The 18,352-nt window shown below is 46.9% G+C and overlaps 1 protein-coding gene and 1 pseudogene across 1 annotated transcript in view; one reads left to right on the forward strand and one right to left on the reverse strand.

Moving 5' to 3' along the window:
• The first annotated feature begins 1,612 nt into the window (after positions 1-1,612).
• coq5 (coenzyme Q5, methyltransferase) overlaps positions 1,613-18,352 on the forward strand; it is a 40,326-nt gene continuing 23,586 nt past the window's right edge. The window contains 6 exon segments of the mRNA XM_072497504.1: positions 1,613-1,807; positions 6,853-7,002; positions 10,479-10,706; positions 16,399-16,445; positions 16,447-16,474; positions 16,477-16,505. Coding sequence (XP_072353605.1) covers positions 1,633-1,807; positions 6,853-7,002; positions 10,479-10,706; positions 16,399-16,445; positions 16,447-16,474; positions 16,477-16,505 — 657 coding nt within the window. The 5' untranslated portion in view covers positions 1,613-1,632.
• Positions 15,613-15,815, reverse strand: LOC140430879 (U2 spliceosomal RNA; annotated as a pseudogene).

The raw sequence follows: 18,352 nt of genomic DNA on the forward strand, positions 1-18,352 counted from the left end.
ATCAGACACCTCACGAACGTCTCCTTGTTTTCCCCAGGAAGTCCTCCTCCGGGACCTTGCTCCCAACCTGGCTAGCGACACCCGGACCCATCCTGCTTCGGAAACATGTGAGGGTGCACAAGTCGGTCGAGTGGGTCCACCTGCTGCACGCCAACCCCCAGTACGCCTACGTAGCGTTCCCTGACGGCCGCCAAGACACGGTCTCCCTTCGGGACCTGGCGCCCGCCGGAACCCCACGCGCACCCGCACCATTGCCCCCACCCCCACCCTCACCCTCCCCACAGCACCTAACTGGAGGGTCAGTACTGCCGCCGCTCCTGCCTAGGCCCGAACACACACCGACTCTCCCTACAGGTGCCTTCCCCCCGTCCACCTTTTGCCCAAACAGCGCCGCCTAGAGGTGACGAAGCTGCCTGGGAGGACGACATCACGCTCCCGGAGTCGCAACCGCCGGGACCCCCATCAGAATCACCGCCGAAGCCCAGATGCTCCAGAAGGACGACCAGGCCACCCAATCGACTGATTGCTGCACTATGAACACTTTGTTATTACCCTCGACATCACGGTACCTCCATACCTGGTCATACCATGCGAAAGGCGACTATTAACGCTGGCCATCACCCCGCCGGGCTCTTTTTTAACAGGGGGTGAAAGTAGTAATACCAGGTAGTGCGGTACCTGAGAGGTGGATGACCATTGGTTAGACCCAGGAATCTACCATTGGCTGATGTACATAGCTCCGCCCTGAGAGGTGGAGTATAAGAACCGATGCTGTCCCAGCAGCCTTCACTTTCTGTATCGAAGCTGCTGGGGAAGAGTTCTAGCAGAATAAATGCTTCAGTTATGAATCACCTTGTCTTGAGAGTAATTGATTGCGCATCAATGTTCTTACTTATTGTACGTACTGTTTGTTACATGTCTGGGTTTGTCCCTGCTGGCTCTGCCCCTCGGGCTCAAGTATAAAGGTGGCTAACCTCCAGCCCTGCCCTCATTCTGGGACCGGCTGCCAGCAGGTATCTTTTAGCTGATTAAAGCCGCAGTTTACTCTTCCGACTCTCGTCTGTCCTCATTGATGGTACATCAAAAAACATTTTAAAACATTTTAGGTTACGACCTTTCAAAGGCTGTTGACCTGAAATGTTAATTCTGTTTCTCTCAGGAGACTGTTGCTGCCAGACGTGGCAAGTAATTATAGCATTTTCTGTTTTTCGCCTGCCTGGTATTTCTTTTGTTTTATAGGGCCAATCAACTAATTAGAAGAACTGACACTAATTAAGGGATAAATTAAAAGGGGCCGCTCCAAGATTTTTTTTTTGAACCTAACAAAAACCGAGACATCTGACTAATGCAAACACGGAGATTTATAATAATTTTGGTTTATACATATTGCTGTATTTCACTCACTAATAAAAAAAGTAAGCACAGCTCCAAGTGTGTAAATGGGTTTACAATCTGGCCTGTGCTTTAAGATATCAATCCTAAAGTTATTTAATACTGAGGTATGTTGGAATATTAAAGCTATTGGTATACAAGGGCAACGCTAGATAAAAACAACCAATTCCAGCTCTCTCATGTGACACAGGCGGGCTGCCCCGGAAGCGGAAACCAGGAGACTGGCGGGTCAGGATAAAGATGGCTGCCTGTCGGTTACTGGGGTCGTTTGGAGCTGGTCCTTGGAGCGGGCTCTTCACTTGTAGGCGGAAATTTGCAGTCTGCATTTCTGTCCGAGTTCATTCCGGCCGGGCCGAGGACAAACATACTCATTTCGGCTTCGAGAGCGTGCCCGAGTCGGAGAAGGCAGAGAAAGGTGCGAGTGTCAGGGCCCAGGGAGCGCTCGGGCGGTGCTTGGGTTTGGGCGGCAGCTTGCTGAGTCTGTGATGTTACCTGACTGGTTTAATAATTGTGAACACTGAACCATAGAAACCGGGAAGGTCCCAAGCTCCAACGGGCTGATATGGGGTGAGGGTCTGCTAAAGTTGGTGGTAACCAGGTTCATGCAATTGACCTCAGTGCCTGAAGGTTGGTGAAGAGCACATTAAGTCCTATACATAGAACATACAGTGCAGAAGGAGGCCATTTGGCCCATCGAGTCTGCACCAACCCACTTAACCCCTCACTTCCACCCTATCCCCATAACCCACTAACTAACCCCTCCCAACCTTTTTTTGGACACTTGCGAGGGCAATTTAGCATAGCCAATCCACCTAACCTTGCACGTCTTTGGACTGTGGGAGGAAACCGGAGCACCCAGAGGAAACCCACGCAGACACGGGGAGAACGTGCCGACTACGCACAGACCGTGACCCAGTGGGGAATCAAACCTGGGCTGTGAAGCCACAGTGCTAGCCACGTGTGCTACCATGCTGTCTGTTGTCCTATGATCTGTTGTCCTATGATCTGTTTTTCCTTTTCCTGTTCAGATGGAGCCTTGCACTTTATGATTACTCGTGGAGGAAGTGGTGGATTTTAATTTGGCATCTGAAAGCACAACATTCCGCTCTACCTTATCACCAGGCCTTGATGACTCCACTGTTGCTAAATTGTCACGCTGCTTATTTGATGTCCTATAGTGGATTAGGAGAAGTTTTATATAGTGGGAAAACTGAAACCACTGTCCTTTGTCCCTGCTCTGAATTCCTATCCTTAACAACTCACTACTTCTGTCTCCCTGGCAACTATCTGACCGTTTTCCAACCTTGGTGTCATGTCTCGCCCTGTGAGGTGTTTCTGACCACCCATCTGCTCCATCACTAAGGCAGCCTATTTCCACCAGGGTACTGTCACCTGACTTTGCCCTGGCCTCAGCTCATTTGCAGAAGCCTTTGTCTACACACTAGTTACCTCTGAACACCTTTCCTCTGATTGTTGCCATGCCGTGGTGGAGGCTTGAACATTCCATTGATCCTGAGAGCAATGTAGTCAAAGAATCTCTACAGTGCAGGGGAGGGCATTCGGCCCCTGGGGTGTGCACCGACCCTTTTGAAAGAGCACCCTACCTAGGCCCACTCGCCCTACTCTATCCCTATAACCCCATCCAACATTTGGACACTTGGGACAATTTAGCATGTCCAACACACCTAACCTGTATATCTTTGGACTTTGGGAGGAAACCCACATAGACATGGGGAGAAAGCAAATTCCACATAGGCACTGAGGTTGGAATTGAACCCGGGTCCCTGGCACTGGGAGGCAGCAGTGCAAACCACTGTAATAAGGTCAGAGGGGAAGAATCAGACAAAGCACAATCTAAAACAAGTCCATCAATGATGGATCAGGCTGAAGATACTTGTATGGTATCAACAGCTGCGATGGCGGATGAAGGCTACAGAAGTCGGGAGATTCTCAGTCGTCGAGGTTCTCTTGCCACTGGAACTGGATCTACCCTCTAGAGGTTCTCGTGATGTGCAAAAACATACCCATGTCAAAATATGTCCTGCACCAGGCGTCTACATAGAGGAAACCAGCACTCACACGCACGCCCCCCCCCCCCCCCCCCATTTAATTTGTTTCGCCATCAAGAACAAACTCCTCAACCGACTCCTTGACCTTCCTGTCAGCCTCAACGAGCTTATCAAGAACCAGCAGGCAACGGTCGTGAGTGCCTATGCCCCAACCCTTGATGCCAATGATGAGTCCATTGAAGGCTTATAATCCACCCTGGACACCATATATTCCTTAGGAAGATGAGATCATCCTCCTTGGGGACTGCAACGCCAGAGTTGGAAATAACTCCCAAATCTGGGGAGGAACCATTGGAAAGGAAGGAGTTGGGGATTGCACCTCCAACCGGATTCTCCTACTCACCTAAGGTTTGGAACACCAGCCTTTCATCAGTAACACGCTGTTCTGCCAAAAAGACATTTGCAGCTTCCTGGAGACATTCACGTTCAAAGCACTGGCACATGATCGATTCATCGTTATCTGATCCCAAGATCAAAAGAATGCCCTCGTTGCCAAGTGCAAATGACCAGTGCAGAAGACTGCTGGACAGACAACCGGCACTTCCGCTCCTCTATTTCCATCAAACTCTCCCAGAAGATGAAGAAACAGCTCAGAACAAAAATCAATGTAGAGTAGCCTCAAGAGCCTAGCTGTTCTCATTTCAAGCTGTGAAGAAACCATTAGCTACAAGACCAGGAAACACCAGGATTGGTTTGACAAGGACGACCACACCAAGACTGGTTCAATGAGAATAACCACATTGACAAAAAAAGGAAAGCTCTTCATGCCTGGCAAAACAACATAACCAGCAAAACAAAGAGGAGAGCTAGGGAAATCAAAAACCGATGGTGGACTAGAAAACTAAGGAGCTGCAACTCCTCGCTGACCAGCATGACACCCGGGCGGTCTTCAGTGCTACCAAGGCAATATATGGACCCAATACCCTAGGCCTCAAACCGGTGCAGAGTAAGGATCAAACCCTCTTGAGGGACAAAGAGTCCATCAGCCTTAGATGGAGAGAACTCCTAAACTGTGATACAATCATAGATGAGGATGTGTTTGAGTAAATCCCTCAACTCCCCATCAGATGATGTTGGACTCCCACCAAGCATGGACCAAGAATACTGAGATTCAGGCTACTAGACTAGAAGGGCTTGAGGTTCATAAGGAGGAGGTGTTAACAATTCTGGAAAGGGTGAAAATAGATAAGTCCCCTGGGCCGGATGGGATTTATCCTAGGATTCTCTGGGAAGCTAGGGAGGAGATTGCTGAGCCTTTGGCTTTGATCTTTAAGTCATCTTTGTCTACAGGAATAGTGCCAGGAGACTGGAGAATAGCAAATGTTGTCCCCTTGTTCAAGAAGGGGAGTAGAGACAACCCCGGTAACTATAGACCAGTGAGCCTTACTTCTGTTGTGGGCAAAATCTTGGAAAGGTTTATAAGAGATAGGATGTATAATCATCTGGAAAGGAATAATTTAATTAGAGATAGTCAACACGGTTTTGTGAAGGGTAGGTCGTGCCTCACAAACCTTATTGAGTTCTTTGAGAAGGTAACCAAACAGGTGGATGAGGGTAAAGCAGTTGATGTGGTGTATATGGATTTCAGCAAAGCGTTAAAGATTCCCCACGGTAGGCTACTGCAGAAAATATGAAGCATGGGATTCAGGGAGATTTAGCAGTTTAAAAAAAAAGCATGGACCAAGTCAAAGCTGCCATTAAACAGAAAGAATTGAAAAGCTGCAGGAGTGGATGGGATCAGAGTGGTGGTTTTCAGACTTCGAGGAGAAGGGATCGCCTGTCGTTTCCATCAGCTGTTGCTGAAAATCTGGCTTATTCTTGCAACCTTTTCTGAACAAGGGAACAACATTTGCAATTCTCCAGTCTTCTGGCACCACCCTTACTTTTGAAGAAGGTTTGGAAGATTACGGCCAGTGCCTCTACAACTTCCAGCCTTGCTTCTCTCCATATCCTCAGGAGCTTCTGATCCAGTCCTGGTGACTTATCAACCTCCTCTTTTTCAATTTGTGGGTCTCGGATGCCACCCCTTAGATACTGATTTTGGCTTCTTCCTTATTAAAGACAGATGCAAAGTATTCATTTAAAAATGTCTCCCTAATCAGCCCCAATCTGCCCCATGCTACTCTTTTACCATTCATTGTCGATCTGAATGCAGGGATGGTGAAAATAAATAATTGACAAAGCAAATGTCTGAGAAAAAACTTTGCGAATATTACATTATTTAATAAACATGAGTGAAAGGATAGTCAAAGGAATGGCAGGGAAGATTATGCACCAGAAAAGGAAATCTTGTGGAGCCAGAGAGTATGGCTGACATGGGTGGTGCAGTGGTTAGCACTGCTGCTTCACGGCGCTGAGAACCCGGGTTCGATCCCAGCCTGGGTCACTGTCCGTGTGGAGTTTGCACATTCTCCCCGTGTCTGTGTAGGTCTCTACCCACAACCCAAAGATGTTCAGAGTAGGTGGATTGGCCACGCTAAATTGCCACTTAATAAAACATGTATGGTTTTTAAAAAATCAATTTAAAGTGCCCAATTATTTTTTTTTCTAATTAAGGGGCAATTTAGCATGGCCAATCCACCTACCCTGCACATCACATCTTTGGGTTGTGGGGTGAGACCCTATGGCTGACATTCTGTGTGAGTACTTTGCATCTGTCGTCACTGAAAAAGATGCCACTGTTACAATAAAGGAGGTGGTGGTAAATGAATTGGATAAGATGAAGTGATCGAGGCCAGTTACAAAATGGTTGGCAGTGCCCAAAAGTAGAAAATAAATCACCCAGTATGAATGGGAGGCATCTTTGGATACTGAAGATAGAAATAGACAGGAGTTTCTGTGCAATCATTCAATTCTGGCGCCAGGGGACTGGAGGATAGCAAATGTTACACTACTGTTCAAAAGGGGGGAGACAGTTGAAACAGATAACGAAAGGCAAGTTAGCCTAACATTGATGGCAGGGAAACTTCTGGAGCCAATAACACAATGTAATTGTCACTTGAATAAACATGGGTTAATAAACAGCCAACACAGTGTGGTTAAAGGCAGATCATGTCTGACTAACACGATTGAGTTTGTTGCTGAAATAACTGAAAAAGTTGATGAGGTTGTGCAGTTGATGTAAATGTGGACTTTCAAAAGGAATTTGACACACTACCACGTAATAAGCTTGCTTGCAAAATTAAAACCCATGGTATTAAAGGGATATTGGCCATGAGGATGTAAAATTTCATGTGGGACAGAAAACAAAATAATAGCGTGTGATTGAGCTTGAAGCAGTTTGTAACATTTCCCTGATATGAATGTAAGTTTTCCTTTCAGTCCTCATGGGACTCGAGAATGTATGCATATGATGTTTATTGCAGAATAATTTATAACTTTTTAATTATAGTTTACAGAGTTTTTAAAAATGTTGCCAAAAACTATGATATAATGAACGATGCGATGAGCCTTGGCATCCACAGATTATGGAAAGATGCTCTTATTCGTATGATGAACCCACTGCCAGGAACAAAACTGCTTGATGTGGCTGGAGGGACAGGTACAATAATTACTCTGATCTATTCCTATGCTCTACAGCTGCTCGGGATATGAGAAAACGTTGTGGACCTTATGTTCCTGATCGCTCATCCCCCTTTGCCTGATTCCAAATACTCTTGCGTTTTTTTTATATTATAAACAAGGTTGAAAGGGCCACTTTTTCTGCACTAGTTGACCGGGTTGAGATCATCTCTCTGTCCCCAGGAGTGTTTTACCTTGCCATCAAACATGGCACTGAAGAGCCTTATCAATAAAAGAAAGTGAAATTTGTACACAGAACATAAGAAATATGTTCCCCATTCAGTTAGATCATAGCTGACCTGATTGTGGCCTGAACTCCACTTTCCTGCCTGCCTCCTATTATGGACCAAGGTTTAGAGAAGCCCAAAGTGTATCATGGAGTTCACCTGACCCACAACTTTTAATAGATTTTGGGTATGGGGAGCACATGGGCCCACTCTACAGGTGTGATGCAACAGAGATCTAAACTTTAAAAACAAAACAATGTTTATTATATGAATCCAGTTAACATTTTATAAACACACAGTAAACATCTTAGCAACTATCAACTCAAATACTCTCCCCAAAGAATACAGTACTCTATAAGTAACCCTTAATCTTTCCAAGCAACATCCATAAGACAAATACCCTCTTTAACAAAGACAGCAGATTTAAATTCTCTACTGAGAGCAGTTATCACTTTTAAATTAGCAAGTGATCTGAATACATTCTCTTCATGCAGAGCGAGATCAAAATTACACCTTGTTTGGCTGGATGCTGCTCCAACTCTGAAAACGAAACCAAACACACACTGTAGCTACCAGCTCACAAACGAAAGTAAAAACAGACAGACAGCCCAGCTCCACCCACACTCTGACATCACTGCAGCTATTTGATAAACACCCATTTCTTAAAGGTACATCCACTACAGCTATTTGATAAACACCCATTTCTGAAAGGTACTCTCACATGACACCCCATAACCCTTGATTCTCTTGTACATTAATAGCATGTCAAACTCAGCCTTGAATATGTTGAATGACCCATCCTGCACTGCTCTCTGGGGTAGAGAATTCTTTTTTTTTTTACATAAAACATTTTATTGAGGTATTTTTGGTACATGAAACTATAAACATAGTGCAAAAGCCGCCTCCCTTCCTTACAGGCCCCATCTTTATTAACCCCCTACTCTAAGCTAAACTAAACCCCCCCCCCCCTTCTGCTGACGATTAATTTTCCGCGAAGAAGTCGACGAACGGTTGCCACCTCCGGGCGAACCCTAACAGTGACCCTCACAAGGCGACCTTGATTTTCTCCAAACAGAGAAAGCTAGCCATGTCCGATAGCCAAGTCTCCGACTTCGGGGGCTTTGAGTCCCTCCAAGCTAATAGTATCCGTCTCCGGGCTACCAGGGAAGCAAAGGCTAGAACGTCTGCCTCTCTCCTCCTGGATCCCCGGGTCTTCCGACACCCTGAAAATCGCCACCTCTGGACTCAGTGCCACACTTGTTTTTAACACCGTGGACATGACATCTGCAAACCCCTGCCAAAATCCCCTAAGCTTCGGACATGTCCAGAACATGTGGACATGGTTCGCTGGTCCTCCTGCACATTTTGCACACCTATCTTCCACCCCAAAGAATCTGCTCATCTGGGCCACTGTCATGTGAGCCTAATGAACAACCTTGAATTGTATCAGGCTGAGCCTGGCACATGTTGACTCTGCTCAACGCTTCCGCCCATAGACCATCCTCCATCTCTCCTCCCAGCTCCTCCTCCCACTTGCGCTTCAACTCCTCAGTCTGCATCTCCTCTAACCCCATAAGTTCCTTGTAAATATCAGAGACGCTCCCTTCTCCTACCCACCCTCTGGAAACTACCCTGTCCTGAATCCCCCAGAGCGGTAGGAGCGGCAAGGTTGACACCTGTTTACGTAGGAAGTCCCGCACCTGCAGATACCTGAATTTGTTTCCCCTCGCCAACCCAAACTATTCCTCCAACTCCCTCATACTCTGAAAGCTCCCCTCTATAAACATATCCCCCATCCTCTCAATCGCTGCACTCCGCCATCTCCAGAACACCCCATCCATACTTCCCGGGGCAAACCGGTGATTATTACAGATTGGGGACCAGACCGATGCTCACTCTGCTCCCACATGTCTCCTCCATTGCCCCCAGACTCTCAGGACCACCACCACCACTGGGCTGGTGGAGTACCGTGCCGGCGGGAACGACAGAGGCGCAATTACCAAATCCCCCAGACTGGTGCCCTTGCATGAAGCCGCCTCCATATGCTCCCATGCCGACCCCTCCCCCACCACCCACTTCCTGATCATGGCTATATTCGCTGCCCAGTAATAGTTACTAAAATTTGGCAGCGCAGCCCGCCCTCTCCCCGACTCCACTCAAGCATTACCTTCCTTACTCGCGGGGTCTTGCCCTCCCAAACAAAGCCAGTGATCACTGTGTTGACCCGTTTAAAAAAGGACCGCGGAATGAAGATGGGGAGACACTGAAATACAAACAGGAATCACGGGAGCACTGTCATCTTCACCGTCTGCACCCTCCCAGCTAATGGTAACGGGAGCACGTCCCATCTCCGAAAATCGTCCTTCATTTGGTCTACTAGTCGGGCCAGATTTAATTTGTGCAGCCGGTCCCATTCCCACGCCACTTGAATGCCTAGGTACCTAAAGCTTCTCCCTACTAATCTAAACGGCAGCTCTCCCAATCGCCTCTCCTGTCCCCTCGCCTGGACCGCAAACATCTCACTTTCCCCCATATTTTGCTTGTACCCCGTAAACCGGCCAAATTCCCCTAGAATCCTTATGATTGGGTCGAGAATTCTGAAGACTAACATCCCTCTGCAACAAGAAATTCCTTCTCCTCTCCATCTTAAATGGGAAACCCCTTATTTTGAAACTGCCTCCCCTCGTTCTTGATTCACTCACAAAAGGATCTCCATTTCAATAATGTTGTGCTTTTCTATTCTTCCTGCCAGTGGACAACCTCGTGTCCCATGTAAAATGCTGGAATTGATTAACTTGGTTAAAAGCAGTCAGGATTGATCCAGATGTGAATATTCTTGCTTGACCAACATCCTCAACTGCTTTGAAAGGTTCAATTCCTTCTTTGGGTGACTGTCTGTGTGGAGGTTGCACATTCTCCCAGTGTCTGGGTTTCCTCCGGGTGCTCCGGATTCCTCCCACAATCCAAAGATGTGCAGGTTAGGTGGATTGGCCATGCTAAATTGTCCCTTGTGGGGGTTGAGGAGGGGGGGGGGGGAAGGGGGGGGGGGGGAGATTGCGCCTAAGGAGGGTGGTCCTTAGAAGGTGCAAACTTGATGGGATGATTCATCTGCACAAGCTGGTGTTTGAAACAAGTACTTTGTTGGTTAGTGTGGTTCTTTCCATGGTTGGGATTGTTCTTTACAGCTAAAATAATGTGAAAGAACTAAAATTGGTCTGAATTTCTGTAGGGGATATAGCCTTCAGGTTTATGGATTATTTAAGATTGCAACACGAAAGACAGAGTCGACAAGCGATGAAATCTTGCCAGAGCCCATCGTGGCAACAAATCAGTGACTTTTATGAACAGCAGAATAAATCTGATTCTGATTTGGGATCAAAGGCAGTCATCTGTGACATCAATAAAGAAATGTTAAAAGTTGGGAAGCAAAAGGCAGAACAATTGAACTATACTGAAGGTAGGTGGTACTTAAACAATGTGATATTTTCCTCCATGTTGGATGTGATGTGAAAAGTGAATGGGGACCTCCACAACAGCTCTGCTGTTGCTGGTGTATTTGAAAAGTGATCGAAAGGTTAAGATTAAACTGATAATTGTTGAAGGATTCTGCTTTTTTCAGTCTGTTCAGCTGTTCTTTTAAAGCCTCTAAGAGATTTCTTGTCAAATCTGGAATTGGAAGGCCCAATTGGTAGTGCATGACAGGGTTAAAGGACTAAAACTTGAGAAATCTGTAGCTAATTATTTGGAGATGTGTTAAGCATGGTTGCAACATGAATGAAAGGTTTACTGAGTGAAGTAAGGAATTCTGCAATTGAAATCTTAGAACCGAATAGGCTGGAGTAGGAGACTGAGAATTTTCTTTGCATTCTATCCTGGAGTACAAGACAGCTGCAAAAATGGCCTTTCCTATTTGAAGCAGTCTTCTGAGATTTGACAAATTTGGGTTTTTGGCAAAGTTTTGTCACATTTTGATGGGAAATTAAACGTTTGGCATGAAAATAGCATCTTGAAAAAAAAAAAAAGTTATTTGTCTAAATAAAGGCAGTAAAATGGCTACTGAGCCAATCTCTAATAAAAGTTGACCTCTGGGGCAGCACGGTGGCGCAATGATTAGCATTGCTGCCTCACGGCACTGAGGTCCCAGGTTCGATCCCGGCCCTGGGTCATTGTCTGTGAAAAGTTTGCACATTCTCCCCGTGTTTGCATGGGTTCTTTCTCTCCCCCCCCCCCCCCCCCCCCCCCCCCCCCGACCACCACCACCACACACACACACACACACACACACACACAGAGCCCAGAAGATGTGCAGGTTAGGTGAATTTGCCACGCTAATTTGCCCCATAATTGGAAAAATGAATTGGGTCCACGAAATTTATTACAAAAATAAAAGCTGACCTCCGGTTTGTCCACAGCTTGAGAGTGTCTACTGTGTTTGTGCTGCATTTCGATTTGTCATTTTGTTCCTGTGTCAAAAGATACAGGTGACGTTCTGCTCAACAAACGCCTTGGAATGATACAACACAGGAGGAGGCCATTTGCCACCTTGCCAAATTAGTCCTTTTCCCTCCTCTTAGCCCACAGTCCACAAATATGTCCATATCAAGCATAAATCTAAAAACCTTTTTAAGAAAACTACCAATTTTCATGTAGCAAAAAAATCACTTGCTGATATTTACTGGGTTCCATCCGCCAGTGCCTACAAATTAAAGTTCACATCCTGTTTTTTCAATTCCTCCATGGCCTCAATCATTCCCTAAACAACATAACGGGCTACAAAGCGAAGCCGAGCTGTATCTCCGGCAACAGTGCACCCCTCCCCGATGAACTCAATGCATTCTATGCTCGGTTCGAGCAGGTAACCAACAATCCGCTGTCGAGTGCCGCAGCAGCCCATAACTCGCCCATACCCACCATCACAGCTTCCGAAGTCAGATTCCTGAAGAGTGAACCCTCGGAAGGCGACGGGCCAGGGCGGGATCCCTGGCCGTGCACTCGGAGCCTGCGCGGACCAGCTGGCAGAGGTGTTCACAGACATCTTTAACCTGTCCCGACTCCACTCCGAGGGTCCCCACCCTGCTTCAAGAAGATCACCATCATACCGATGCCAAAGAAGAACTAGGCAACGTGCCTCTATGACTACCATCCGGTGGCCCTGACGTCAGTCGTAATGAAGTGCTTCGAGATGTTGATCATGAAGCGCATCACCTCCATACTCCCAGAACGCCCTGATCCACTGCAATTTTCATACCGTCGCAACCTCCACAGCAGATGCCATTTCCCTGGCCCCTACACTCATCCCTCAGAGCATCTCGACAACAAGGACTCCTACATCAGACTCCTATTTATTGACTACAGCTCTGCCTTCAAAACCATAATCCCAGCCAAGCTCATATCAAAGCTTCAAAACCTAGGACTTGACTCTGCAACTGGATCCTCCGATTTTCTGACCAACAGACCACAATCGGTAAGAATGAACAACAACACCTCCTCCACAATAGTCCTCAATACCGGGGCCCCGCAAGGCTGCGTACTTAGCCCCCTACTCTACTTCCTGGACACACACGGACTGCGTGGCAAAATTTGGTTCCAACTCCATCTACAAGTTTGCTGACGATACGACCATAGTGGGCAGGGATCTCGAATAACGACGAGTCCGAATACAGGAGGGAGATAGCGAACCTAGTGGAGTGGTGCAGCGACAACAATCTCTCCCTCAATGCCAGCAAAACTAAAGAGCTGGTCATTGACTTCAAGAAGCAAAGTACTGTACACACCCTTGTCAGCATCAACGGGGCTGAGGTGGAGATGGTTAGCAGTTTCAAATTCCTAGGGTTGCACGTCTCAAAATCTGTCCTGGTCCACCACGTCGACGCTATCACCAAGAAAGCACAATAGCGCAAGAAGCTAAGTAAATTCCGCATGTCCACATTAACCCATATCAACTTTTGCAGATGCACATAGAAAGCATCCTATCAGGCTGCATCACAGCCTGGTATGGCAACTGCTCGGCCCAGGACCGCAAGAAAACTTCAGAGAGTCGTGAACACCGCCCAGTCCATCACACAAACCTGCCTCCCATCTATTGACTCCATCTACACCTTCCGCTGCCTGGGGAAAGCGGCAGCATAATCAAAGATCCCTCCCACCTGGCTTACTAACTCTTCCAACTTCTTCCATCGGGCAGGAGATACGGAAGTCTGAGAACACGCACAAACAGACTCAAAAAACCGCTTCTTCCCCTCTGTTACCAGACTCCTAAATGACCCTTTTTACGTACTGACCTCATTAACACTACACCGTGTATGCTTCATCCGATGCCGGTGCTTATGTAGTTACATTGTATACCTTGTGTTGCCCTATTATGTATTTGCTTTTATTCCCTTTTCATCCTATGTACTTAATGATCTGTTGAGCTGCTCACAGAAAAATACTTTTCACTGTACCTCTGTACACGTGACAATAAACAAATCCAATCCAATCTCTCTACCGTCTCCCACCATTCACCTCCATTGCTCCAATTTTGGCTCCTCCTTTTTTCTTGACAGAAATCTTTGGATCCTCACTGTCTTGAGGTGATGTCCCGGAAGACTGGATAATAGCCAATGTTGTTTCTTTGTTTAAGAAGGGTAGCAAGGATAATCCAGGGAACTACAGGCCGGTGAGCCTTACCGTCAGTGGTAGGGAAATTACTGGCGAGAATTCTTCGAGACAGGATCTGCTCCCATTTTGGAAGCAAATGACGTATTAGCGAGAGGCAGCACGATTTTGTGAAGGGAGGTTGTGTCTCACTAACTTGATAGAGTTTTTCGAAGAGGTCACAAAGATGATTGATGCAGGTAGGGCAGTGGATGTTGTCTATATGGACTTCAGTAAGGCCTTTCGCAGGTCCCACATGGCAGACTGGTACAAAAGGTGAAGTCACACGGGATCAGGGGTGAGCTGGCAAGATGGATACAGAACTGGCTAGGTCATAGAAGGCAGAGAGTTGCAATGGAAGGGTGCTTTACTGATTGGAGGGCTGTGACTAATGGTGTTCTGTAGGGATCAGTGCTGGGTCCTTTGCTGTTCGTAGTATATATAAATGATTTGGAGGAAAATGTAACTGTCTGATTAGTAAGTTTGCAGACGACACAAAGGTTGGTGGAATTGCGGATAGCGATGAGGACTGTCTGAGGATACAGCAGGATTTAGATTGTCTGGAGACTTGGGCGGAGAGATGGCAGATGGAGTTTAATCCGGACAAATGTGAGGTAATGCATTTTGAAGGTCTAATGCAGGTAGGGAATATACAGTGAATGGTAGAACCCTCAAGAGTATTGACAGTCAGGAAGATCTAGGTGTACGGTCCACAGGTCACTGAAAGGGGCAACACAGGTGGAGAAGGTAGTCAAGAAGGCATACGGCATGCTTGCCTTCATTGGCCGGGGCAATGAGTATAAGAATTGGCAAGTCATGTTGCAGCTGTATAGAACCTTAGTTAGGCCACACTTGGAGTATAGTGTTCAATTCTGGTCGCCACACTACCAGAAGGGATGTGGAGGCTTTAGAGAGGGTGCAGAAGAGATTTACCAGAATGTTGCCTGGTATGGAGGGCATTAGCTATGAGGAGCGATTGAATAAACTCGGTTTGTTCTCACTGGAACGACGGAAGTTTGAGGGGCGACCTGATAGAGGTCTACAAAATTATGAGGGGCATAGACAAGAGTGGATAGTCAGAGGCTTTTCCCCAGGGTAGGGGGGTCAATTACTAGGGGGCATAGGTTTAAGGTGCGAGGGGCAAGGTTTAGAGGAAATGTACAAGGCAAGTTTTTTACACAGGGTAGTGGGTGCCTGGAACTCGCTGCCGGAGGAGGTGGTGGAAGCATGGACGATAGTGACATTTAAGGGGCATCTTGACACATACATGAATAGGATGGGAATAGAGGGATCGGACCCAGGAAGTGTAGAAGATTTTAGTTTTAGACGGGCAGCATGGTCGGCAGAGGCTTGAAGGGCCTGTACCTGTGCTGTACTTGTCTTTGTTCTTTATCTCTGCAATGGTGGCTGTACCTCTAGCTATGGCTTTAGAACTGAAATTCCCTGTTAAGCCATGCTATCCTTTGTCCCTTCTTTACAGATCTGCCTCGTGGGCCAAGCTTTTGATCACCCTTTGCTAAGCACCTGTCTATTTCTAATTGTGTGAAATATATTTGGATATTCTCCATTAAAGGTAACCATATAAATGCAAGTTGTAATGGCTGAAGAGGTGCTTGGATCACAGTTTGTATTGGGTTGAATCCACATTCCATTGTGCAAACTCCTTGTGTAATGAAGTGAGAAAGTCAACTGATGCAATGTGATTAGTAATAAATGCTTTCATTTTTTAAAATTACTTTTCCTGAGTTACAAAGCCAGAGCTCTGTGGACAGGGGCGAACCCCTAATCCAGCCCTTTTGCCTGCTCCAAAAACCAATTCAAATTCAAATGGAATCCAATTCATGGTCCCCACAAGAGAGACATACCAAATCTTAGTCAAAAGGCCGAGCAGATACTACACTTGATCTTAGCCAAAAGGCTGAGAAGCGATTTTAAAAAGATAAATAAATAAAAAAATGTAATATAAATTTAGAGTTATTATTTTTTTCCAATTAAGGGGCAATTAGCATGGCCAATCCATCTAACCTGCACATCTTGGGGTTGTGGGGGTGAAACCCACGCAGACTTGGGGAGAATGTGCAAACTCCACAAGACAGTGACCCAAGGCCGGGATTTGAACCTGGGACGTCAGCACCATAGTCCCAGTGCATCACCATGCTGTCCTATCAATGCTTTCTTTTAAATATTTTTCTTTCCCCTATGCCCCCAAAGATTCTGGCCTCCACTTGTTCCTAAAGGTGCAAATTCATGTTGGACTTTTAAACTGTTCCCTCAGTCTTTCTGCTAAATTGATATCTCTTAGTGTGAGCCTAGATTGAGTGTCACAATGCTGTTCTCAATTAATACCCACAAGTGCACATTCCAGCACCAAATAACAATCAGATTGTAAATTATGGGTTTATTTCTCCTTCCTGCACAGAATTAATGTGGGGTAATTGGTCCAAAGAAATATGTCCTGACAAGTTTCTAAGGATACTGTGTGCTCACACTTGTTCTCTGGTTGTTCCCTGTAGGTCTGTCCTGGGTGGTGGGAAATGCAGAAGAGCTGCCGTTTGACGATTGACAAGTTTGATGTTTATACAATTGCCTTTGAATTAGAAATGTTACTCATATTGATCATGTGAGTAGATGCAGTGCATAATCTGTATCTCACTTGTGATTAGTTCTAATGAAGACGTTGCTACCTGCCCATTTTTCCTCCCTCCATCCCACCAACAAAAATTGCGGCATGTATTTTGAGGTTCAGAGGATGAAAAGTGTATTTTTAAAAATAAATTTAGAGTACCCAATTCTTTTTATTCCAATTAAGGCTCAATTAGCATGGCCAGTCCACCTAGCCTGCACATCTTTTTGGGCTGTGGGGATGAAACCCACATAGACACTGGGAGAATGTGCAAACTCCACACTGACCGTGACCTGGTTCCGGGATCGTACCTGGGTGCTTGGTGCCTTGAGGTACCGCCGTGCTGTCTGAAATTGTATTTTTTTAATGAAACCAATAAGTTAATTCCATCTTTTGAACATCCCTTTGATTTAGACACTGAGTTTTACTGCAACTTGTCTGTTGTGACGCATTTCCTCTAAAACCTCTGTTCAACTCTTAAAATTTTTTTTTTTTTTTAAATGCAAGTTTTTCAAACAACCACCCCCCCCTCCCCCCCCGCCCCAAACAAAAAGAAAGCAACAAGAACACAAGTAGAAATTATACATTGGATTTCCCCCATATACAGTAGCCCCCCATATAACAGTAAAAAAGCACAAATAGGAAAAAAAACCCACCTTAACCCAAACACCACCCAAAAGAAACCCCCACCCCCCGCCCCTGGGCTGCTGCTGCTGACCTCCTCCTATAACGCTCCGCGCGATAGTCTAGGAACGGTTGCCTCCGCCTGAGGAACCCCTGCACAGACCCTTGCAAGGCAAACTTTATCCTCTCCAGCTTGATGAACCCTGCCATGTCCATTTATCCAAGCTTCCACACTGGGGGCTTTGCATCCTTCCATAATACCAAAATCCTCCGCCGGGCTACCAGGGACGCAAAGGCCAGAATACCGGCCTCTTTCGCCTCCTGCACTCCCGGCTCATCCGATACCCCAAATAATGCTAATCCCCAGCTCAGGCTTGACCCGGGCATTCACCACCCTGGACATAGTCCTCGCAAAACCCATCCAGTGCCGGGCACGACCAGAACATATGGACATGATTTCCGGAGCTTCCCGAGCACCTCCCACACCTGTCCTCCACTCCAAAGAACATACTCAACCTTGCCCCTGTCATATGCGCTCTGTGAGTAACCTTGAACTGTATTAGGCTGAGCCTGGCGCAAGAGGAGGAAGAATTAACCCTACTCGGGGCGTCAGCCCACAGACCCTCATCTATCTCCTCCCCAAGCTCCTCCCCCCACACCCTTTAACTCCTCCACCGAGGCCTCCTTCCTGCAGCTCCTGATAGATCCCCGAAATCTTGCCTTCTCCAACCCATAAACCCGAAATCACCCTGTCCTGAATCCCAAGTGACGGAAGCAGCGGGAATTCCCTCCCCTGCCGCCCCACAAACATCCTCACTTGCATGTACCTAATAGCATTTCCCGGGGGTAGCCCAGACTTCTCCTCCAACGCCCCTAGGCTCGCAAACGTCCCATCGATGAACAGGTCCCCCGTTCTTCTAATCTCTGCCCGATGCCAGCTCCGAAACCCCCCATCAATTCTTCCCAGGACGAACCGATGGTTCTCCCGAATCGGGGACCAAACCGAGGGTCCCCACCTCGCTCCTGTGTCGCCTCCCTGCCCCCAGATCTTCAGTGTCGCTGCCACCACCGGACTCGTGGTGTACCTTATCGGCGAGAGCGGCAGCGGTGCCGTCACCAGCGCCCTCAGGCTCATGCCCACACAGGACGCCATCTCTAACCTCTTCCATGCCGCCCCCTCTCCCTCCATTACTCACTTACGGATCAGCGTCACATTGGCT

The sequence above is a fragment of the Scyliorhinus torazame genome, chromosome 1, assembly GCF_047496885.1.
Source record: "Scyliorhinus torazame isolate Kashiwa2021f chromosome 1, sScyTor2.1, whole genome shotgun sequence".
In the NCBI taxonomy this organism is placed as follows: Eukaryota; Metazoa; Chordata; class Chondrichthyes; order Carcharhiniformes; family Scyliorhinidae; genus Scyliorhinus; species Scyliorhinus torazame.